The sequence below is a fragment of the Phycodurus eques genome, chromosome 1 (assembly GCF_024500275.1).
Source record: "Phycodurus eques isolate BA_2022a chromosome 1, UOR_Pequ_1.1, whole genome shotgun sequence".
NCBI lineage: Eukaryota > Metazoa > Chordata > Actinopteri > Syngnathiformes > Syngnathidae > Phycodurus > Phycodurus eques.
Genome location: NC_084525.1, coordinates 47,146,270 through 47,170,493, shown reverse-complemented (window position 1 = coordinate 47,170,493; position 24,224 = coordinate 47,146,270). Strand labels below are relative to the sequence as shown.

The 24,224-nt window shown below is 48.5% G+C and overlaps 2 protein-coding genes across 3 annotated transcripts; one reads left to right on the top strand and one right to left on the bottom strand.

Annotated features, from left to right (window-relative positions):
* The first annotated feature begins 1,561 nt into the window (after positions 1-1,561).
* Positions 1,562-3,778, top strand: LOC133412391 (ras-related protein Rab-9A-like). The gene is made up of 2 exons (XM_061695543.1): positions 1,562-1,648; positions 1,894-3,778. The coding sequence occupies exon 2, from the start codon at positions 1,932-1,934 to the stop codon at positions 2,535-2,537; it is 606 nt and encodes a 201-aa protein (XP_061551527.1). The 5' UTR covers positions 1,562-1,648; positions 1,894-1,931; the 3' UTR covers positions 2,538-3,778.
* An 837-nt stretch (positions 3,779-4,615) lies between these two features.
* On the bottom strand, positions 4,616-23,762 carry LOC133412382 (neuronal membrane glycoprotein M6-b-like). 2 transcript variants are annotated; one of them, XM_061695530.1, is made up of 9 exons: positions 23,673-23,762; positions 21,292-21,432; positions 20,947-21,084; positions 10,913-11,099; positions 10,671-10,830; positions 9,343-9,511; positions 8,668-8,741; positions 8,528-8,593; positions 4,616-7,411 (listed from the first exon to the last, which is right to left on the bottom strand). In XM_061695530.1, the coding sequence occupies exons 2-9, from the start codon at positions 21,296-21,298 to the stop codon at positions 7,259-7,261; spliced, it is 954 nt and encodes a 317-aa protein (XP_061551514.1). In that variant the 5' UTR covers positions 21,299-21,432; positions 23,673-23,762; the 3' UTR covers positions 4,616-7,258. The 2 variants fall into 2 exon arrangements, with proteins under 2 accessions (XP_061551514.1, XP_061551505.1); XM_061695521.1 differs by lacking the exon at positions 23,673-23,762 and having other exon boundaries at positions 21,292-23,106.
* Between the last annotated feature and the right edge of the window lie 462 nt (positions 23,763-24,224).

Genomic DNA, 24,224 nt, shown 5'->3' with positions numbered 1-24,224 from the left:
CTAATAATAATTTTTAAAAAAAAATGAATCCAAGCAGAATATTAGTCTTCTTTAACTTGCCACTCTTGAACATTTGAAGTCCTGGAGATGTCATACAGACCGCGCTGTTTTTTTAGTTTTTATGTTGTCTTTGTTTTTTTGCTATTCTCTTCGTTTAAATCGCTTTGCTGCCATCTTGTGGTTTTCATAGGGAAATTACAAATCCCTCTCAATTATCAGTGGACTTTCGCTATTCTGTTATTATTTATTTTGTATTTTAACTATTGCTATCTCCGCTGTCATTTAATGAATTATACGTGATTTTAAAAAAATGAAAATGAATGATTTAATTGTGTTACACATAGTACATTTGAACTTTTCTTCTTTTTGAAATGTACCTTATCGATGACCGATTTGGCCCATTTGTCCAGTTTAAAACTCAAATGTGGCCTTTCGCACAAAAGTCGACACACCCCTGATTGAACCCGTCGCGGCGTGTCGCACAAAAGCCCTCCCAAGACCACACGAGCCAACGCCGGAACCTCGCAACTGTGAGGCCGCGAATGAATAAATCCAACTCGAGATGCGTCACGTGATCAGGCACGGGACCCTCAACGAAAACGCGCAGAATGTGAATCTTTCAAAGCCAAACAGGCCGAGGTCCTTCTGACAACGTGGTCCAATCGATGACTCGTATGAACTATGACTGTCCTTGTTTATCCTTTTTTTTTTAGGGTTGTGCCAGCATGACTAAGTCTCCTCATGTTTGCTGAAAAGCCGCCAAATGTTATTTTGCATCTTGTTCATTCTTAGTGACTTTTGTGTGATGTGGAATTCAGCTGTCATCGGGAGTTTTCGATTTGCGTTTGTTCAAGAAGACAAATGTATTGAGACGCGCCGGAATTGAAACAGTTCAGATGTCGTTGTCGCTTTCGTCTTGGCGTGGATCTGGCAATTGCTGTGACGTATTAGCCAGCATGACTCTACTCCTAAATCTTTTTTTTTTTTTTTTTTTTTTTTTGTCTCTGGCCTTTCAACTCAAGTATTTTCAGAAGGAATTTACAGGATGCGGCCTTTAAAAGCAAAGTTCTTGCGTTTGCGTCTTCTCCCCGCGCCTGCGTGGCTTTTCTCCGGGCACTTTGTTTCTGTGTGCCCTGCGACCGGTTCGGGGCGTGCCCCGCCTCTCGCCCGAAGATAGCTGGGACGGGCTCCGGCACGCCCGCGACAGAAAACGGATGCAAGTCGACGACTTGCCTCTTGGCCTATAAAAGGCTTGAAAACTTTCATTTTTTAAAATGTACAGGATACATTTGAGCGCTTGCAGAAAAGTGCAAACCAGAGAAAAGTCACATTCAAGTCAGACATGCATGACGTATTCCGTCTGTCACAGCTTCCACGGCGAACTGTTGTCCACAGTAAATGTGCATGTGAGATGCACACAAAGGCTCTATTTTATTTCACTTTTTTTTTTCCGAGGGGTATAACAAAAAGAAGTGTGGCAGCTTGCACATGACGAGTGGAGGCGTGACCCAAACCCGGGCGGGGCTCTTTTTATTTTTTGGTTGCCGTCCTTTTGAATCCACATGCAGGGGCTCTCGTGAGCGGTCCCGGGTCCGGTCGGCGGCGAGCACTTCCAGGCAGGACACGGCGCAGCAAGTCAACGTGCGAGGTAGCTTTCCAATGTTACGGTCAAACCGCATCATGTATCTGCATTTTCTCTTAGATTCATGGCATTTCAATTCATTTCAGTGGGGGAAATCGATTTGAGTCATTGGGTAAGATTTACGAAAGAGTTGAGTTCCAAACTTGTTGACGGACGGATCTAAACTCGTAAGGTGGCGCTGCGTTGACCTTTGGCCTAGGTCACTCGCAATACTTAACGGCACTTAACTTTGTGATCTTTCGCATCCACAGCGGCTGTAAGCCCGCGCCGCAGTCGCCCGCCTGAAGCCATGACCTCCAAGTCACCTCTGCTCAAGGTCATTCTCTTGGGCGACGGCGGCGTGGGCAAGTCGTCCCTCATGAACCGCTACGTTAGCGAAAAGTTCGACTGCAGGCTCTTCCACACCATCGGCGTGGAGTTCCTCAACAAGGAGCTGGAGGTGGACGACCAAAGTGTCACGCTGCAGATCTGGGACACGGCGGGCCAGGAGCGCTTCCGCAGCCTGCGCACGCCCTTCTACCGCGGCTCCGACGGCTGCTTGCTCACCTTCGGCGTGGACGACGCGCAGAGCTTCCGCAACCTGGCCAACTGGAAGAAAGAGTTCGCCTTCTACGCCGACCTCAAGGAGCCCCACGCGTTCCCCTTCGTGGTGCTGGGCAACAAAGTGGACGTGGACGAACGGCAGGTGTCGGCGGAGGACGCGCGGCGGTGGTGCCGCGACAACGGCGGACTCGCCTACTTTGAGACCAGCGCCAAGGAGGCTACCAACGTGGCGTCGGCCTTCGAGGAGGCGGCTCGTCGGATGCTCGCGCTGGACGCGCGCGACGACCGCCTGGTCCACGCCGACACGGTGGACCTGAGCAGGAAGAGCGACTCGGATTCCGGCTGCTGCTGAAGTCGAGTTGGGACGCGCGTCTCCAGAAGTGCCCGTCGTGGCTGCGGCAAGCTACGAACTATCAGAGGTCGGTACGGTCAGAACCGGCCCGCGGCTCCTTAGGGCCTGAAGCACATTTGAATTTGGGGTAGAAACGCACCAATGTCGTACGTCTGTGCTCCATAATAAACTCCGATACTCAGACACCGATACCACTTTTCCAGCCTGACATATACCTTCCGGATACTTCCAGCTCGGGCGTGTGGAGAGTCTTCCGCTAAAGGTAAACACATACGCGACACTCGGTTAGGCGGCTTGTAATTCACGCTCTGCAAAACCGACCACCAAGTTGGCTCCTCGCGAGTTGCGGCGGCACGGGCCCAACGGCGAGCGCCGATGTTCTCCGCCCCCCTCACGTCACTTGTGATAACGTATCACTTCAGTCGCCCTGTCGCGCTTTTCTTTTACGACTTGTGTTTGCACACTTCACAGTGTCGTTAAGACACTGAGCTAACTGGCATCTGCGTTACGACTTGTAATGGCTGCCTGTACGTTCTTCTTCGTCTCTTATTTCTTCTTGTTTCGATGTACTCTTTGTGTATAGTGCCCCCTCGTGTTGAGACTAAGAGAGCACATAACATTTGAGTGAGCTGTGTGGCAAGACTGTTCGAAAACGTTTGCCACGTTCAAGGAAAGTTTGTGTTTTGTGTTTCCGAACAAAATTGGATTAAACTAAAACACATTTTTGTCACAGTTGCAAGACTTTATTAAGTATCACTAATTGGTAGTCAAATGTAAGTACTTTTTTTTTTTTTTTTTAGAAACAAGCATTCCAACATGTTTCACTATCACTATTTTCACTCCTTGTCTTAAAAAAAAAAAAAAAATTAAAAAAAAAATAAAATAAAATACTGTCCACCAGTGGGCGCTCGAGTGACAAGTGGCGCCTGTGGAACTGCTGAACGCGATGTGGGCTAATTGGGCTCAGCTGATTCGTTCAGTCTGTCCGGACTCCCCTATAACTGTATGTTATGTTTATTTGTTATTTTTGTGTATGACTGTATGTCTCATTTCAGTATCGGAGGACAGTTTCCGTCCCCCACTCATGACATGTCAACTATGTACAAAATAATAAAAAACCAAAAAAACATATAGTTGTTGTGTAAATTATACAGCAAAAGTGATCCCTAAATATTGTTTTAAAATACTCAATAGCGCTTGAGCACCCCAAAGTAGCTTTTCGCTCCCTCTTGACGACCAACGTACACATCAAATATAACAGATAAAAAAATGTGTTCAATCAACTTTTTGGGTGTCATTTTGTTTCTGTTTCCATGTTGAAACATTTTGTTGTAGCATGGCCACACACACAGGAGTATTTCTGCTTTTAAGTTGTCTTTCAACGCAACTCGGTTACTAAAACCTTTTTAGCCATCGAGAGGAAGAGAAAAGCAGAAATGATCACGCTAATTCGTCTGACCACGGTTAGACCCGAGGCAAGTCCTTACTTCTATTATATTCTAAAAAATTTTTTTCAAATAAACGCAATCCTGTTACTTATCATAAAAAGACAATATCAACAGTTTTTATTTTCTATTATATAGCTGAGTTTGTGACTGAGCAATTAGCATACCAGCTAGCACAGCTAGCAGCTACTCTTAAGCAAAAACATTAGCATTGAGTTCTGTTACTGAAATGAAATGGATACTAAAATTTTCAATTTCTGTAATTTTCAAATAAAATGTAGCTTTGTTTAATTGTAAATGATTTATTCTGCAATATTTTTGAACGATGTTTTTCAGGTGCCCAAGTATTTGGAAAAAGCTTGCGCCAAACACAGCAAAGTATATGATGACAAGTAAAGTGCCATTTTCAAATGACAGGATGCTTTGTTAGCCGTTGTTCTTGAAAACCCAACAAAGAAGTGCTGCCATTTGGAGTACCGTTTTGCGTAAAAGCCATGGATTGATTTCACGCACGCGTGTAAATTGCCGATTCGCACGACACTGTCGGCATCAGTCGACTTGAAATCATTCCCGCCTCCTCGAAAGAACATCGATGGCAAGCCAAGTCAAGAAAGAGGCAGGAGACAACGGTGACACGATAATAAAAATACCGGTTTTACTAGAGAAGGTTACAAAAATCATCACTATATAGCAGTCATAAAACTAGTTCCAACTTAACATAAACAGCATAAGGAAACACCTACATAGACTACATTGCCATCAAAGTACAATGGATATATATATATATATATATATATATATATATATATATAAATTTTTTTTAGAAAAGGGAAATGGGGTAGGGGTTCAGAAGAAGTGGGGAAAAACACCGCCTACCAAAGTTGTCATACAATTGACTACACGTCACCTGAAAAACTGCAAAGACACGGTCATGTCTCCTTCATGCAAAGAACAAGGAAACAACAACACCCTGACATGAATCGTCGCATCGGAAATTGAGGTTTGCCTTAACATCTACCTGGCGGCAGAGGACGGAGAATTAGCGAACATAGCGCGCCTGGCAATCAAATCCTTTTTTGGAAATACAGAATAGACAGCTGCACACGTGGACGACACTGACATGCTTCATCTCAGCAAAATGTTTTTTTTTTGTCCTTTCCTTTTTTTTTTTTTTTTTATTATTATTATTTTTTTAAAGTTGACTTAGCAGTGGTCATCAATTATATAGTATAGTTTATGATTATGAAACAATATCGGATTATAAAATGAATGTATGAAAATTCCTGACTTGTTTAGTTCGAGTGTAAACATCCAAAAACGGTCTGTGGCTCATCTGGGAGGCTTAAAGAAAAAAAACAATATTGCACGGACAAGTCACTCTTTTGGCTGGCCATTCAAAAAATGGATATATATATATATATATATATATATATGTATAATCAATATAGAATCACAAGAAGAAGAACTCAACAAGAAGAACTCAAAACCGATGAAATCAATTCTTTCGCATTTGAACTATTTGTATCACAAGAACGTCGCTCCATCGTGTCACGGCCGCACCGCGTCCCTCTCGCGACATTTCAGTGAAGATGTCACGTTGCCATTGTGACATCAAATGCAGAGCTAGCATCTGACGGCTAAACGCACGAGGGGAACATGAACATGTTCGGAAAGAAAGAATACATGAAATATCGTGGACAAACACGGACTGCTCTCTCTGAGTCGATTCCATTTTTTAAGGAGCGACGAAACTATTTACAGTTGAGTCATTTCCGAATGAGATTTCATGGTTGTCGTTTGGGTAAGCGCTTCGGATAAGTGATCCCCAACCAAATTGGCGTAAGAGATCATCAGGTCTAGCATTGGAAATGTCACTTTCATTTACGTAAAGTCATGTATCTTTGTTCATCTACCGATGCAGGTGATGTATAGTGACAGGCAGAACCACTGAACGCTCTTCCACAGGATGAAAGAAGGTACACAATTAATTACGAATTAAATCTCACAGCACACCACCTCTTTCTTTGGTGGTGTGCTGTGAGATTTGTTTCGAATGTCGGCTCAATAGAGTTGTTTTTCTTTTTCCCCCCAAGAAAGGAATCCAAATGATTTTCCAAGCCGAGGGGTCAAGGTCTCATCAATTTTGGGAAACGTTCCCTCGCAGCGATGACCTATCGAGAGGTTAGTTCGTTGTGCCAGACATTTTACATTCGACAAAATCAAGTTCACCTGCAAGCACAACTCATTATTATGTCACGACACCATTTTGAGATCCTTTGGGAGACGCGCGTTTTCCCAGCGCTCGCAATTGTACTTGTAATTACGATTCAAACTACCCGTCGTTGTTTCATTGATTATCTTAAATGATGCATTGATTAATGAACAGGTACAGTATGTAAATGGTTGATTGATTTGATTGTTTGGATTTTGAATGCACAAGCTACGAAATCAACTTTTTTTGAGACTACAACATTTGGCTTTTGTTTTGCGAAAAAAAGAAGAAAAGAAATCCTTACTTAGTAGATTGAAGTGCAGGTTAGCGTTTCCCCACATGCCAAATGATGTACTGTATGCCATGCAGCCTTGCAATTGCTCAACTTGTTCAGTTTTCTTGTCCGTTTGTACAGTAACAATGTTTTAAGCATCAACAATAAATCAGTCAAAAGTGTAAAGAAGTGTGGGGGGGGAGTGAACGCCAAAAACATAAGAAGAAACATCTTAAGAGTACCTGGTCGTTTCAGAGAGTATTAAAAAAACAACAACATTCGCACACATTCACACAATATATTCATATTCATATATACTGTATATATGCATATAAAACATCAAAAAAAGAGAGGAAGTCGGTCACCGTCTGGCTTCCCCGTGGCGGGCGCTGACAGTAAACAAAGTTGATTTCGGCCGCGGGGAGCCGTGTGTGGAGAGGCCGCGCTGGCCGGTGGGGGGCGAGGACTTGGCCGCACCCCGACAGCCAGGAGACGCTCGGTAAACTGGCGGAGCGTGTGTGAGCGCTCCCGTTCTCGAGCCTCTTTTGGGGGGGGGGGGGGGGGGGGGGGTCGCTGTTCCTCCTGACCCTCAATCCTGCTCCCTTCTGGTGGGAGACCACGCCCACTCCACCCAACATGGCGGAAGGGAAGAGCAGAGAGACTCAGGAGCTGGCGGGACTACCGAATATAACCGGGGGCGTCGTTTTCATGAAGGAAGCCGGTGGGTGCTAAGGTGTGGGGGGTGGCGGCTGAAGGTGTGCGGGAGGGAGGGAGGGGGGGGGTGGCGTCCTTATGAGTAGGAGGACGAGTTCTGGCCCTCCTTGGAGCGCGCCTCCGCCTCCAGGTCCTGGTCGTCCTTCGTCTTGATGTCGTGGTAGTCGTGCGTGGAGACGACGCTCTTCAGGTAGGCCCAGTTGGCTGACAAGATCATCAGATAGTGAATCTGAAGAAAGACCACAAAATTCTTGTCGTGGACTCTTTGTGTCCCAACTTTCTCCTCCGAAGGCAACATTGAAGGATGCAAAAGCGACTTTGACATTGTTTGACTTCATCAAACATGCTAACAGCGATCCATCAGGCAATTATGAATATTTTCTCCTCACGCGGGTCGCGGGGGCGCGCCGGAGCCTATCCCAGCTAACTTCGGGCGGGAGGCGGGGTACGCCCTGAACCGGTCGCCAGCCAATCGCAGGGCACATAGAAACAAACGACCGTCCGCGCTCACATTCACACCTACGGGCAATTTAGAGTCCAATCAACCTAGCACGCATGTTTTTGGGATGCGGGAGGAAACCGGAGTGCCCGGAGAAAAGCCACGCAGGCACGGGGGGAACACGCAAACTCCACGCAGGCGGGGCCGGGATTTGAACCCCGGTCCCCAGAACTGTGAGGCGGATGCGCTAACCAGTCGACCACCGTGCCGGCCAGGCACTTATATATTACAGTTATTTTGGGAAACTGCTACATCACTGCTTTCTCAAGGATGATAAGGTAAATAGTTTTGGGTTTGCCATGATTTTTGGGGTGGCCCGCAGCCCTGTTTCCCTCCAGAGTAGATCAGCAAATCTCCATATTCACAACAACAACAGAAAACAACCTGTAACAACCGACAATCTTCAAAGCAGCGTTTGCTTGAGGATCTTATTGAATTATTCATCTTTGACACAGAGGCGAAAGTGGAGGAAAACGTTTTTGCTCTTTGGTTGTCAATAGTTTCTTTGCGCAAGTAAAAAAAAAAAAAAACTTGTTATTCGTAGTAACGGTCCTCGTCGTAGTCGTCATGTGCGTTGCAGCCACGGCAGATGCGGGTGTCGCAATTTCCCCCCGCGTTATCGACACCTACACCCAATGGCGTCGGAGGGCCGCGTCAAATCGGATTTTTCTACAAGTGGACGGTGGGCCACAAAAAAACAAACGCTGACCCTCTGCGCATCGACGGACGCAGAGGTGGGCGACTGGGGAGGATTTCGCGCTGTGCGAGAGAGAGAGCCAGAGTTGCTATGGAAACAGATCATCGCGACGTGGCAACGTGCATATCAAGAGACCGAGCCGGGCTCACCAGTGCTATGACGGTCGCTCCGGCGCCGGCTAACGCCACGATGTAGAGGTGGTAGGACAGGTAGAACTGCAATCCAAAACGGATTTCGGCTTAGTGGAGGAAAGTAAACGTAGAAAAAGTCCTGCTCAGCAGCGTCTTACTTCACTGGTGTTGCAAATGTCTCCCAGAGCGGCACCGCAAGCTTTCCCCGGCGTCGCGTTCCAGGGAACGATACCTGTGGGATCAAAGCCTTGAGTCACGGAGACATCAGAGCGGGAGCTTGTGCTCGGTCAAATCGAGACCGAATGCAGGAATGAAACTGATTGCGCATCGTGCATCATCAAAATGTAGCTTGTTGCATTACGCGTTGACAGCACCATACCATACCATGCTGACCTACTGACAAATGTGCACAATTTCGACAATCACTTCATATGAAAAACCGGATAAGTGAATGTTCCATTAAAAAGCCCTAAATTAACGACGACTTCAAAATCTGAGACAAACTAATCGATTGCCTCAAAAGGTGGTGTTACGAGGTCATATTAAAAAAAAACAAAGTCATGTTTGAGACTACGGCAGAATGGCACATGACAAGAGAGAGCCAATCACAAGCTCGAGTTGGATTTAGAAGGAGCAAGTGACATGAAAACAAATCTGCTCTTTAGTGGCATTTTTCAAAATGTCCATTTTCACCCTGTAATGTGATGGATTACGACGACGTACATTCTGTAATTAAATGACGTCATCTTGTCAACATGTCATTCTTCTTCATTTCAATCATTTCTGACCAAAGCTGTGCGCGGCGCCCGCGCAAATGTGTCGGCGCCACCTACCGTACTGCCTGACGTCCACGCAGATGGCGTCGGGCGAGGTGATGTTGGAGTCCGGGGACCTCATGGCAGCGCAGGTGTTCCACATGTTGAAAAAGACGAAGACCGGGATGGCCGTGAAGCCGAAGACGGCGAGGAAGGCGAGGGCGAGGATGTAAGTCAGGAACATGAACTGAAAAGGGCGAAGAAATCCGTCTGCGTGACGCCCCTCATGTTTACAACCACTGCTATGACGTCGCAGTTATAGAAACCATCAATACGAGATGTCCAAAACCACAATAAACTGTAGCAGCGCACGACTGCGCCGTGTCCGTTCACAATCGATAGTTGACATCGTTTATCATCAGAAACGCCGATTAATAAAGGTATCGCGCCAGTCGAATTCGGCTCGCACTGACCGACCAATCAGAGGACGTAAACTGCGACCGTTATTGTAGGCCAGCTAGCTGTTTCTGTGGGCGAACTTGAAATCCGATTGGTTCAAGAAACAGTCCCATTGCCAACACGGGGAACCCGAAAATCCGTAAATAATTGATTGGAATTGCGTCCAGAGGCCACAAAACGGTGAGGACAAGATTAGATCACATAGAGGCTGAAATCCGATTGGACAAAATAATCCAACGTCCACGTTCACCTACTGAAAGCAGCGCGGCCAAGAGAAACGCTACGAAATAAAGAGAATAGACTGTTGGGAATGAATTAGGGCTGTCACTATCAAATCTTTTTTGAATCCATTCTCCCATTGATTATCGATCAAATAATCGAATAATACTTGCCTCATGACAATGTTTTTTAAACGCTGTGTTTTTGTTTGTTTTTCTAACTACGAACATACATTTAATTCTCATTTATGAGCGATGGACTTCAGACTTTAAGATGCTTATTTTGGTACTGAGCGTATTTGATCAATTTATCGTACAGAATTTGTGACAGCAAAATACCAAATGCAACATACATAATATTACACTTCTAACAGTGCCTTCAAAGTCACTCGTGTGCCGTTTTCGCCGAAGGTTATGATCGGCTCAACGCTGCGTCCTTCCGTAATAAATGTCGTTTTTTATTTTCAAGTCGACTTAGCTGAGCTATTTCTTGAATTTTCCCAGCCCGAGAACGGATGAATACAATTTGGGTTGTAAATGAAGGTCAGCGCTACTGATCTTGTTCAGTCCTCGCCGGCCTTGACGGCTCGCCGCTGTCAAACGCTGACGGCGCGAGCGCAAATTGGCCATCCGCGCCGGGCCAGAAAGGACAAACCGTGCCGGGGTCACCCCCCCGAGGGCTCAAGTGCGCACAAGCGTATCTGCACTTTGCGTGCGGGCGTGACATACGAAGGCGGTGATGCAACGTCCGCACACGGTGGTCTTGAAGTCACTCTGCAGCTCCTTCTTGATGGCGCCGGTGGTGTAGAAGCCCTCAGCCAGCAGGACCACGGCGTAGACGAAGAAGAAGGACGCGATGCCGTAGATGATGTACTGAAAGATCTGAACGCTGAGCACACGGAAACATCGGGGAGGGTTAAAGCGGCCAAAGGTCGCGCGGCCTTTGCGCCGGCCAAGCTTCCAGAACTTACACCAGGGTGAGGGCGGCGTGGTCGCCGGAGATCCTGGAGAAGTGGTTCTCCAGCAGGGTGAGGGTGCCGGTGAGCGCCACGTGGCCGCAGCCGCAGAACAGGGCCACGCCGGAGAAGCACAGGATGGTGGCCACCAGGGAGGCGTAGGGCACCCCCCCCAGACACTTGATGCAGCACTCGAAGCATCCTGCGGGAGGCCACAGCCGAGACTTCAAACGTCATCGCGCGACGGGGGCGACCGATTCTCGCCCATTTCTAACAATCAACCAATTTCAGAAAGTATTTCCTTTCTCAACAACTTTCAAAAGCTCCAAACCTTACACTGCTCGGTTGAAACAAGAAAACCGCTTTGCTCCGTCGTAGGTCAGCGTTTATGTCGCTAGGTAGGAGTTTTTTTCTAGCTATAGGAAACGATTCCCGCTGCCCTCTGGTTGAATTGGCGCAAAGACAAGTTAGTTGTGTCATGTACATGTGATCCTATTCAAGCCAAGGTACGACTGATTAGCTGACGTGGGCGTTTCAAATTTATTTCAGCGGGGAGATATGATATGAGATGCGAGTGTTTGCGTTCTCTATTCCGACAAATTCAAGTGGCACCTGAAGGCCACGTCCGTCTGTGTTCGACGCGAGCGCGCCCACACTCGCCTCCTCCCTTTCGTCTTGCGAGAAGCATCGCCAAAGAATTTTTTCCCCCCGCCCGGCTTGTATGACCAGATGACATGAATAAGTCACGCGGCGGCGCTAAATAAATGATCTTAAAGCAGAGGAGATGTTTTCTAGGGCAGCTCTTTGAGTGTTGTCCCTCTGAATTCTGGGATGCGCTCGCGCACTTTCTTCTGCGGATGAACATCAACAGTCAAGAAAATGAAGAGCAACAAGGAGGAGGGGACTCTTACATAACGGCTTGTTAAAAATAGATCCTCCGGCAAAGCAGGAAGTTTGTCAGGGAAAAAAAAAAAAAAAAAAAAAAGGGATGAAATGAAATGTCTTTTGTGCTGCGTTTCCACGGCGACCGGCTCCTTTTGGCAACCCCGAAAGGCTCGCTAGCGTTTTGCACGTAGAAGAGTTTGTTGAATTGAAGCGTCCTATGAAAGCGGCATTAAGGTGTCTTCGGACACGTGCACGTGCACCTTCGCACCGACGACATGTTCTCACTTCCACACGCGGCACGAGCCGGAGCTACAAGCCCGCCTCGTCGGCTTTTACGGCGAACGCCGTCAATGGATGCAGACAGCCGACGACGGCTCTTCCACGTCATTGGTCATCCGCGTCGTCGGCGGCGCAGCCCAAATTGAACGGACGTCCGGCCAAACCGCAGCTCGAAGGCCGCCGCTTGCTTTTCAAGTGAGAGTTTTCTATCGCGCCCTCGGAGCAGCCATTTGACTCTCCCGTGGGACCGCGCTCGTTATCGATGACTTTAAAAGAGCAAATTGACTTTTGCCTCCACTGCGGGGCGGGAAGTTCATCCGGAGCTTTTCTGGCCATACGCGCAAGATGGAATGACGCGAGGGGCACAGAAAGGCCTGAAGCCACACCTCGAGCGTGTTTCCTCCGCTGCGTTCCAGATTGCCGAGTAGCACAAATGACGACAGACCAACCCTTAAGAATTAATACTTGCTTCGTGTGGGAATCGATCGTCCGAGTGCAGTCCGATAAAAGAATCTCATCTTTTTAAACCACCTTGAACGATAAAAAAATCATTTGACCCAATAACTACGTGCAGATAATATACAGGGATAATACAGATACACGATCAAGTGTATGGTTTATATCGTGCTGCACGAGCCTTGCCCGGTCCCTTTTTTGAAATCCGAGATACGAGTGAGTTTCCGGCCCGCCGTCGGCGAACGTCACAACATCCGGGCGCCATCGGTTCACATTGGTTTCCTCGCCGCGGAAGGGCGAACTCAGTCAAAATAAGACTATTTTGAAAAAGAAGAGAACAATGTCAAGAGGTAGTGCAATTTTTGGGCCGTATTTTGTGCGATTGTTACAGCCAACTTGATCGTTTTCATCCTCAGTCTCTCCGCAAGCCACTCCGAACATGCAAGCGCGTGTCAGTACGGAGCAAATGTTCTTTATTGTTCCTCACTTGTGTCAAAGTGGGAGGAAAAAAAAGCCGTTTTGGTTGCATGTTAATTGCGTAATTAATTAACGAGCCTCCGTGCGAGTAGCCCGTGACGGGCCGGCGCGCCTGCCGGTCTTTCTGACTTTACCAGGAGCGTTCACGCTCTGATGCCGTGCCGCTCAGGATTTCGGGGTTGTGCCCGGCACATGGTATAAATCGTGCGATTCGGCGCTAGATTAAGTCATAGCGTTAAGACGCCCCCCTCCAAAGTATGCTTGCTGCTCACGATGAAGACTCCCGTTGCATAACGGGGGGGAGAGCTTCGTTGCATAATGCGTCCAAATCTCATCGATGCCGATGAAGAGGCGGGTTCAAAAACGCTGGCCCGAAAACAGGCCGGGTCCTCGGTGGTCCACGCGGTCACGACCGGGGGTTGCGCACTGACACGTCATCGTGCTCTTGAGGTCCAACCTCAACTGCTTGCTTAATACCATACCACAGAATATTAAGAAAATACAACAGCGCACCGGGATACTCCTTCTTGGAGGTGGGCTAATCTCCAAGACCAATTAGAGACGACTTTATAGGAGAAACGGCTTGAAAACAAATCCCGACTTTGGAGTTGTGCAGAGAGCTGATCAGGCTTTAAACTAGCGGTCCTCAACTGTCGTCACCCGGCGACACGCATTTTCTTATTGTTGCGCAGTCTCGACCCGCTTTATAGACGATAAGAACGATGAAGCATTTTTGGTTGAAAAATAGCCTCTGAAAACACGCTCCATTTTCAAACGCCATTTGAAATGCCCAAAGTATACGGCTAGCCATGTTCCGCGCTAGCCAGAGGCTGAGCTGCACTGTGTTTGTTTACGCAGTAAAGCGAGTCGCATTTCTTGTCGCTTACCGGGCGCGTTCCGTGTAGGAACTTGGAACGCCTCTGCGCTGTCACACACACACACACACACACACACACAAAATCCCACCCACGAGCAGAGAATCACTGCTTGAAAGCATAAATTCCCTCGCAGGCTTCTTTTAAAACACACCGGCGCTCTCCGGTCGCCCCGTGAGAGTGGTTTTAAAAGGCCGCTAATCGGAAACGGACAGGCCGGAGTGCTCGGGCCTAATGGAAATCAACGGGCTATTCATTAGGAGTGAATCGAGGCGACACTCCGAGGTCAGCCCGTCGCGACCGGCTGCGTCCCGCCACCTCGCTACGCATTCCGCCTCTGCCTGAAATACGACCGGCGGCCCGCGCCGCACTCGCCGGCCGGCGCAATCTGTTCCCGCCGCGTCGTGTATCATCTCGGCGCTCTTATAATGACATCGGCGAGAGGGAGCGCCGGCGGTCAGCCAGGAGAGGCTTCGCCGGATTACAATCCAGATGCTACGATAGCGAGCGGGACGGATGGCGAGGGATGCCGTACCGACGAGGCCGCGGGCAAAGGAGCAAGCGAGCGAGAGGTGGAAAGGGAATGAAAGCCGGAGGAAGACAACGGAACATGTCAAACGTGAAAATTCAAAACGTCGTTTTCGGTTATAGTGAGCGACCCAAGTGATTGTCTTTGGTTTGCCAGTGTCGTCTCAGTATTTTCTCCGCTAAAAATAAAAAAAACACAGACAGACACACGGGTGGGGATGAGCGAGTACCGATACCGGGTATCGGCCTTATTTCGAGGTATCGGGTACGCGTGAAGACTGCCGATACCGGTAACCGGTACTGAACGCAAAAAAAAAAAAAAAACATCTGACATCAAGTTCTCCTCGCCGATATTTGACGTTACACCGCTGCGGCTTGACACATCGGCGAATCATCGTGCGTCGGAAAGAAAGAAAGACATAGAATTCGCAATGATCTGTCATTATGTTAACTGCAATTGTACGTATTAAAAATACTAGTGGGATCGGTACTCGGTATCGGTGAGTACTCCAGAGTGAATACTCGTCCCTGCATCAGTGTGAAGAAAAAGTGGCCTCGAAAATCCCGACACTGGAGTTTGGTTTGCACAGAAAGATGAGCAACGCGATTTAGGACAAGCTCCTGAAAGTAACATTAACGGTGACGAAGGAATTAGTCAGGTGACGAGAGGCCAAGCCAACAGCAAACGTGCCTCGGCACCATTTTGGGTGAGCGATCACGCAGACGAGTCGAAAGATTCGACGTGTTCGTCGCGACAACGCCGCCTCTTTGCCTCAGGCCGGCGAGTATCAGTCGCCATGGCAACTTGTCACCCACGACCCACTTCGAGCGTTGAGCTGAGCGGCCGCTGTTGCTTTTTCTCGATGCGATGAGCGAACGAAATCCAAACACAAAGATTTGAGCCAATAAGAACGAAGGAAGAAGGTAAGTGAAGCGATGGCGTGACGGAGAACTTTTCAGCTTCCTCCCGAGAAAATATCGCGGAATTTAATTGAGCAAAATGAAAATGTGAAAATAGTTGCATTATCTTTGAACACAAAGAATGGAGCAACACGTGAAGGCAGACAATATCACTCAGTAATAATACTTCCGGGCATATAGCCTTTATCCTATACATCAAGAAAACAAACCAAAAACACTAATATTACTGCAGTTTATTGAGTCACTTTGTTGCAAAACTCTTTTCCGTGTATTATCTAAACTGGAACCTTCGATGGACTTTTAACGGGTATAAAATAGTGTCAAGTGGTAACTTAAAATGGCCTCTTCCATGCACCAGCGAGCTCAATTGGGAGGAACTCCATCCATCCATCCATCCATTTCCTTTACCGCTTCTCCTCACGCAGGTCGCGGGCGCGCTGGAGCCTATCCTAGCTATCAGTGGGCGGGAGGCGGGGTACACCCCTCCGAACCGGTCGCCAGCCAATTGCAGGGCACACGAAACGAACAACCATTCGCGCTCACATTCACACCTACGGGCAATTTAAAGTCTTCGCGATCAACCTACCGCGCATGTTTTTTTGAAACCGGAGCGCCCGGAGAAAAGCCACCCGGGCACGGGGAGAACATGCAAAGTCCACACAGGCGGGGCCGAGGATTGAACCTCGGTCCCCAGAACTGTGAGGCGGATTGTGTTAACCAGTCGTACCCCGTGGCGACTTTTCAAAGCTTTTTGATATTTATTTAATGCTGTTTTAGGCCATGAAAAAAGTCCTTCAATTTAATGGACAACCAGATTTAACGCACGCACCCCCCATTAGTTCGTTAAATCGAGGTTCCGCTGTATGTCTGTGTTGTACTGCCCCCTGGTGGCCAAGGCGCGCACACCACAAGGAGCACAATTTCCGTTGCCATTGAAGCATGAAAGCATTTAGCATGTTAGGATGAAACATTGATACGATTTCACAGTCACACGGGCAAACCTTGACTACAACGTGACCCGTGACCAAAATGAGCTCGACGCTCGTGACGTCGTCTACGATGAGGCGTTCGAGGAGCTTTTTGACGTGGCTTCGTTGGGCGCAGCGTTGCGTCTCTTATTTAGAAATCACGCCGTCGGGTAGGCTCGAGCAGAGCGGACGGACGATATTCACTGGAGTTTTCTTCCGCCCGAATTCAAAATGGCCCCCCGGGCCACAAATTGCGTCGTGCCCAGCGAGCGAGCGAGCGCCTCAGCAATTACGCCATCGTGGCAAATATTGGATTTTCCTCGGAGGCGGCGGTAATCGCCATCGGACGCCGATTCCGAATCGGCGGGTGATGGAGGAGGGCCGAGAGCGGGCTGGCGTCGTTCGAGGACGAGGCGTGCTGTGCCAACCTGTCACGCTGCTATTCATATCTCGCCGCAGACTGGCACCGAACAGCGGCCGACATTACCGCCGCGCGTTCTGTGGCCACAAAGGGGACCCCGAGCGAGCGATGTTCGTTGAAAGCCGGACGTGAACACAATGCACTGTACGCATGTCAAAAATAGAGCTTTTCACCCACGCCTGCTCATTGGCACGTAAACAAATGAAAGCGCAACACACGCACGCGCGTCCAGATGGAGGCTGACAGCACGCTTTGGGCAAATGACTTGAAATGAGGACTCCGCGAGCCTCTCCCTCGTGTGCGACGGCTTTCACGTGCTTCCGTGACCTCACGCGGCGCGGCGGGCTCAGCGAGGCTACAGTCGGCGGAGCCTGTGCGAGCCATCCAGATGAAAGCGTGGAGAAATCCAACATTTTTTCAACCGCGCTGCGGATGATTTGGACGCTCGCCATTTTTCACGTGGGCCGCACGGCATCTATTTTCATTCGTTGTCAATGTTGCTTTTTATTCTCTGGAAGAATCAGGCCTTTCGGGGAAAAATCGTCAGTGTTTGCTTTAAGCAGGAGTTAGCAGCTAAACAACGGAAGTGATGAGAATTCAAACACTTGAAAGCAATGCATCTGGTTTGGACAATGTTTTTGTCATGTCCATCTCAAATAAAGGAATCAACTCGAAAAGGTTCAGATACTGCTGTAAAAATAAAAATACAAATAAGAATCCATCCATCACAATCCTGAAAAATCAACCCAAGTGCAGGAATGACACATTTGTACTTGTTACTATGAGACACAAAGTAAAAATGCATCGTCTGCGCATGCGCGTCGGATTTCCGGGAGGTCAGCGAGCGCGACGGCGATGATCCGCGAAGGACGAAGACGCTCCCGTATTTGCGTGCTTGTCGGCAAACAAACCAAATGTCAGCGCCGGCGCCTGACGGACGAACGGCAAACGAACTTGACCTTTTCTGTCACCGACCTTTTGCCCTTTGTGGCAATCACAAAGTTCATCTCATCTTCTGATTGCTGATCATTTTCTTGACAGAAGCTCTGTTAAAACAACAACAACAACAACAACGGCCTCCGGACAATGACGTCGTCTCCGAAAATAGCACTGCGTTGTAAATTAGAAATATAGAAGCTTGATCAAACATAACAAAAGAGAATGCAAAGAAATAAGATGGCCTTTGAGGGGCGTGGCCTCGCGAGCGACACGCGGAGCTCGGACTCCAGCTCCGGTTGGCCGTATACCACACGGTAGAGCTCGTGCTGGCCCTCTAAAGCGCCGATTCGTTATTCGTCGTGACGGTAACGAATGACCGGTGAATCAGAATCGAATCGTTCCACCTTGTACTCTTCCGGAAAAAAAGACTGCAAAGACGTGTCATTGTCCGACAAATGACAAATCCCATTCGAACGTTTGCAAACGATCTACGGCCCCCGGTTACGTCCTGCTTGCAGTTTTTTGGGGGGGCCGCAGATTTTGTCACAAGACCAGAACCAGAGTACACTGACGCATTTTGGATGGTGCATTTCGACAGTGCTTCTTTTTAGTTGAAAATGGATTCCTTGAACCAGGATCCCTCGCAATATCGTGGCCGTAATTCCACGCTGGCTAGATGGCGACATCTGCTCCTACTAAGCCAGCTGGTGACTGTATTTTAGCTGCTAGTTAGCAGTAGCTGGCTAGCTCTCGTCAATCGTCGGCCACGATGTGTTGGATGAATCTCGCGTAACTTTCTCCGATTCGTCTTCGGCACTCGAAGTCTGCCACAAATGTCCGCGCGCATCAAGCTTTTATTGCGTCGTACGAACGGCAACAGGTTAATTGAATCTCCTGCCATCTCGCGGAAGAGCATTTCATTGTTCCGCTTGCCACGATTCATCACGTACATTTACACGCAGACTCGCGTGCCAATCCGATGGAAATCATCCCGACGGAAGATCTCCGTCAACCGTCCGCGTGAGGTGATCTGTTCAGATCCGGTGTATACGTGTCACACACGCGTTGAATCAGAACAGGTGTTTTACAGTCGTGTGACACGCGCAGATCGACGCGAACATCGCAGCTTTTATCGAGCTGGAGGTCAGTTGTCGATGGAGCACAGTAGCGTTTTGACATTTTCATGAAAGGAACAACAAGCTACAAGTAGTTCAAAACAGGATCTCCGTCGCTAGGAAGCCGCCATGTTGTCGAGCGTGTAAACGATGCGCATTTGCGCTAAGAAGGAGCGTGCGCAGACGGAGCGCAGCCCGGCCCGATTCCGATTCACCGTTTGCATGGCGAAAATGGACTTGTGATCAGTTGGGCAAAAGGAATATTTCGCCTCTTCCATTCGGATTTGGCCTGTTTAGTCCGGTTGAGCATTTTCGTTTGGTTTGGGCTTCTAAACCGATTCTAATCGGAACGCAAGGCTCCGTTGTCAAGCCGCCTATAGCTAAACGAACAAAGATACATTCTTGAAAGTAAACAAATGTGAACTTTTGCACCAATGAAGTACAATTGTTGTGGTTACTCAATAAAGGTGAGCAGGCTTTGGTAAATGCGGTAATATTAGTTGGATAAATATTTGGACCCGAGGTGGAAACCCAACGTCACGGCGCGCAACTTAGACGCTGATTCGGAGCCAAAGCGGCAACACAAGCTTCTTACGCGAGCACTCTCGTCTTTTGGCTCCCGCTGCAAATCTTCAGCGTCTTATTGGACGCTGTAAGCTGATGGTCACATTCCAGATGTCAAAGGGCGCGCACGCAAATAAGCCGGCCTCCAATCTATGAGGGTGGTCTCAGTTGCGCAACGGCACACCTGAAGCTGCGCACGGTGCGCGGAAACGGGCGATTTGAGAATTCAGGGGGTTAGCCACTCGTTCTGAAAGCGCTCGCCCAGCTGACGTTGCGCAATGGGAGGGAACGATGTCATCGCTTTTGAAAGCATCGGAGCGAAGTGAGGGGACACGCGGTTCACAAATATGGGGAGTCGCTGGCTTATGATTGGACGACCTCCGACGACAACGGACGCGTTCGAAGATAACAGAACGAAAGAGAAAACCGGAACGCAGGCTGCAGCGACAGGCACGCGCACGGACGTTTTGGGGGGCAGGTGCTCTAGCCCCCCCCCCCCAAAAAAAAAACAGTAGTATGGATTTAATTTACAGTATGCATCTATTTTGTTAACACAACATCACATCACCAACACCCCCCCTCCCCCCCCACCCAAAATATATACAGTATCCCTGAGTGTGTGTTTTTATGTTTTGACCCTGTACTGGTAAGCGTCTTTGCGTGTCTAGTAAAGAGCACTTTATGAATAAAAAAATGCGTAGTATTATTATTCATATGTTACGTTACATATATCAAGTTTTATTTTTTTCATTTATGTTTTACAACACAGTTCGCTTTTCCTTTATTAAAACGTATGTAACAAAAAAATATATATATATATATTTGCCGGGGGCCTGTAATGAATGAATGGAAATGGAATATTGAGTTACGAGCTTGCTCGGGGAACGAATGAAATGTGTAAGTCGAAGCATTTTTGGCTGGGTGGTGCGCTGAGATCGCTCCAATGCGAAATGTGTCTTGGCTTTGCAACCAAGCGGACTTTCATTCCCAACCTCGAGCAAAAAAAAAACAATCAGCGCGCACACTGCATGACACACCTTCGCCCGCAGACACGCGCCCGCGCGCGCGCCACCAGAAGCAGCAACAGTTTGACGTCATCTACGTTCAAATGATCTTCAGACACAAGCACACACACCGAAAAAAATAAACGCACGCAGTGGGATTCGGCTTGTGTCGTTTTTCGGAAGCTTTTACGTGGAGCGTGTGGTGACGCGCGCGTGCGCGCCTCTGCGTCAAGTGCGCGCATCTTTCTGCAGCCTCCTTTGCACGCACGCGCGCAAAACACACACCAAAAAGAAGACTTCCCGAGTGGAGGAGGAGGATGAGGAGAAGTCTCGTACAAAAACAAAAAAAGAAACAATCAATCAAAGGCTGTCGTGCACGCGCACGGGCGCCAACAATACAGCGAGAACGCGTGCATCGAATTGTCTGGAAATCTGGCGCACATGACATCAAATCTGCACCGCGAGCTGCTGGAGGTGAAAAAAAAATCAAAAAAAGTCCTCGCGGTTGCTTCCGTCCATCAGAATAACAGCGCCGCTATTGTTCGCCACCGCGTGGCCGCTTTAACGGGACTCGGGTCGGCGCAAAGACAAACGCACAAAGGAAAGAGGAGCCCGACCTTTGCTCTCCTGTCCTTCCTCTTGCGTCTCCTCCGCGTTGGAGTCCATGGCGGGCTTTGTTCCATCCATGACGATGCGGCGGCAGCGGGGCTGGGGGCCTGTGCACGGCTGGGCGGAAGGACGGACGAGCCTGCAGCCTGGATCGGAGCGCGGGGACTTGATGCTTCTCTCTTTCTCTCTCTCTCTCTCTCTCTCTCTCTCTCTCTCTCTCTCTCTCCCCTCCCCCCTTAACGCTTGTGCACAACCTCTCTCTCTCTCTCTGTTTCTCTGTCGTCTGCACGTGCAAATGCTCTTGTCGGGTGGGATGGATCACGCTAAACTGTGACCCCGTTCGGTTTCCTCACCTTTCATTCAATCCAGACCCCTTTGTTGTTGTTGTTTCCACGCGGCACGACGGCCCAAACAGTGCAAGAGGTGTAAATATGCAAAGCGACGTGTAGCCGTGCGTGAACGCAGCCATGTGCGCATCGCTTCCCCCTCTCCATCTGCTGAGTTGAGACAGAAAACGAGGGAGGGAAGACAGACGAGCAAATCTTGTGCCTTCGGAGTCTAAATTGGGGCAGAGAAACTGCAGCTCGAGCTGAAGCGATGTGGTGAACTGATGTCACGATTGACCAATCAGATGGCGGGGCGGTAAACGCTCGACTTAAGAGGAGCAACTTTGTTTACCTCGAAGGATGCTGATGCGAGGATGCTCCCGATCCGTAATTGGCCCCGTTTTCCACCGATCGGGAAGATATCGTGAAACAATGGGACGCCATCTGTCCCGAATCCGCTTACAGTTTTAGTTCGGGCCCCCAGGTGGCCCCGTTTCAGGCAAACAAGTCCAGGGGGCCCCGCTTAGCCCCCCCCTCCCAGTAATTGTCCATACCTCCAAACATTGACAAGGATCAGCCGCACTATAATAGCTCACATTGAACGTGACATTTCCCGGGCGCATTTAGCCGCAGGGCTGCAGAAAAACACCCGCTGTGCGCCATATGCGGCCCAGCCAAAGAGGGTCACGGCTCACAAGGGGCGTCTGACGAGCGAGCCGCCCCGAAACCCGATCCGCGAGCGCAAACGAACAACGCCGTTGAGCCATCCTCGCCCAGGGTCTTCCGAGCACACGTGGGCCTGAACCCATTCCATTTCATCCAAACGCATTTGTCACGATGGCAAAACAATACATCCAATTATACAAATTAGCTAGCGGTGCAGCCATTCATCGACAAGCAATTGATGATCAAATTAAACAATAATGATTTTTGATAGCCGAATAATTGTTGACAGACCTTTTTTTTCAAAAACGTAAAATGGTGCTTTCGACCGCAAATTTGCATAATTATAATGATGCGGTAAATATTCATAATTATATTTACTCTAATCAGAAGCGGACTGATTATCTTTGTGCCTCATCAAAATAAGACATTTTCAAACATCTTTTACTTTGGAAAACAATTGTCGAGACTTTTGCCTCTTCTCGGACGTGTTACGAACCAAAACAATATGCGAATCAATCGGTCGAGGGATGGACATTTGAAAACGTTTGATTATTCCGATTAATCGACGAATCAAAAAAACAATGGACAGATTCATCGAGTCATAAAAGAATGGTGAGATGAACTTTATCTCGAGATTCGTCCCGGGTGCCAATAATGTTGGGCTTAACAGTACGTGTGTGAGTGTTCAGCGGCATACGTACGCGTGTACATGGCGGTCAGGCCTTTTAATCCGCCGCGGTGCCGATGACCCACTTTCGCCCCCTCCCGCTCACACACTCAGCTTTCAGTCGCCAAGGAGACGTTTCGCTCGCATCCCTGAATAGGATAATCCATCCCTGACACACTCACACACACACACTGGAAAGATGTCATCTTTTATTTGCAAAGGTGGCGTTGAGATGGAGGCCCGCAATTGAAGCGGGCATGCCGAAGAGCGCCACGTCATTTTTTGCAAACTCGTCCATCACCTCGTCACCAATTGTCATCATTTGAGTTCTCGGCCGCACGACGGCGAAGTCGGCAGAGTAAATAGCCATGGCAACGTCTCGCTTGCCTTATTGACGATACCTGACTCCTGGCTTCACTCATTCACTGCCAGCCTTCCCAGTTAACATTGAGATTTGACTTCTAAAGCCGTCAATGGCAGTGAATGTGTTAAACTGACTCCCCCCCCCCCCCCCCCCGCCGGTACACACACGCGCACACGCGCGCACATCCCCCCTCGCCCGACCAATCTCTCCATCTCGCAATTTATCTGACGAGCCATTAATCCCGCTGGCCCAGATTTTGGTCTTCAGTCTGCTCCACATGTTGTTCCACCGTCATCGCACCCACAATCCGTCCGTGCCGCACACACTCACGCGTTCACGTAGAGTACGCTTGTACCCTTCTTTATGTCATGCGACGCGTGTATGCAAGTTCCTGCGTCAGAAAAGCACCCTGAACGCACCTAAATTGCTGAAAGCAAGCGTGAGACGTTTGTTATTCTGCCACAGTTGCAGTTGCAGGTAAAACTCAACACACAATCATCCAAAACACACACACACGGTATATTTAAATTAAACACGTAGTTGGTTTTGGAAACATTGCCAGCTTAATGCTAGCAGGCAATGGAAAATCCTATTGACCAGCAAACCAAAATTAGCATTAGAAGTTACGGGAGAGATTTTCCTTCAAATAACGAACAATCACACGCAAACGTTGTCATGGCGCATGCAGACAGGTGATGAAACAATACTCACAGGTATTATATTCTTCCTAATTTGTGAAAAGCCAGTTGTATTCATAATGTTCAATCCCAGCTTTCTTCATCTACTCTTTTCAGCTTCGTGTAAGTGTATCTACATGCGTGCACCACACTGCCCCTCAGAGGCCAAGGCGCGCAGTCGCTGGAAGAGCAGGTAATCCTTTCTATTTGTTGTTTTCATTGCTATTATTTTCAGACATTAATTTTCCTTGTGAATAATTTATGTCGCGGTCGTTCTTTAGAGTTAAATTTAAAGTTGAGTCATTGGATAAATTAATGTTTTGCAACATGCATAATCGTGTTTATTCATCGTGATTTCAATGTCAAACAAAGTAATCGTGATTATGGTATTCTTGACAATCAGCGGGCGCTCACTCGCAATGAGGCGAAATCTTCATCATCCTCATCCTCCTCTTGGCCAAAGGTCGGCCTTGCGGAATGTGCGTTACGCATATTCATATTTCTTTGCCTGCGTGGGCACTCCGAGCCACAACTCCTCGCGTGTGACCGCGTGTGATAGGACGCCCGCCTCCATCTGAGAGGAGTG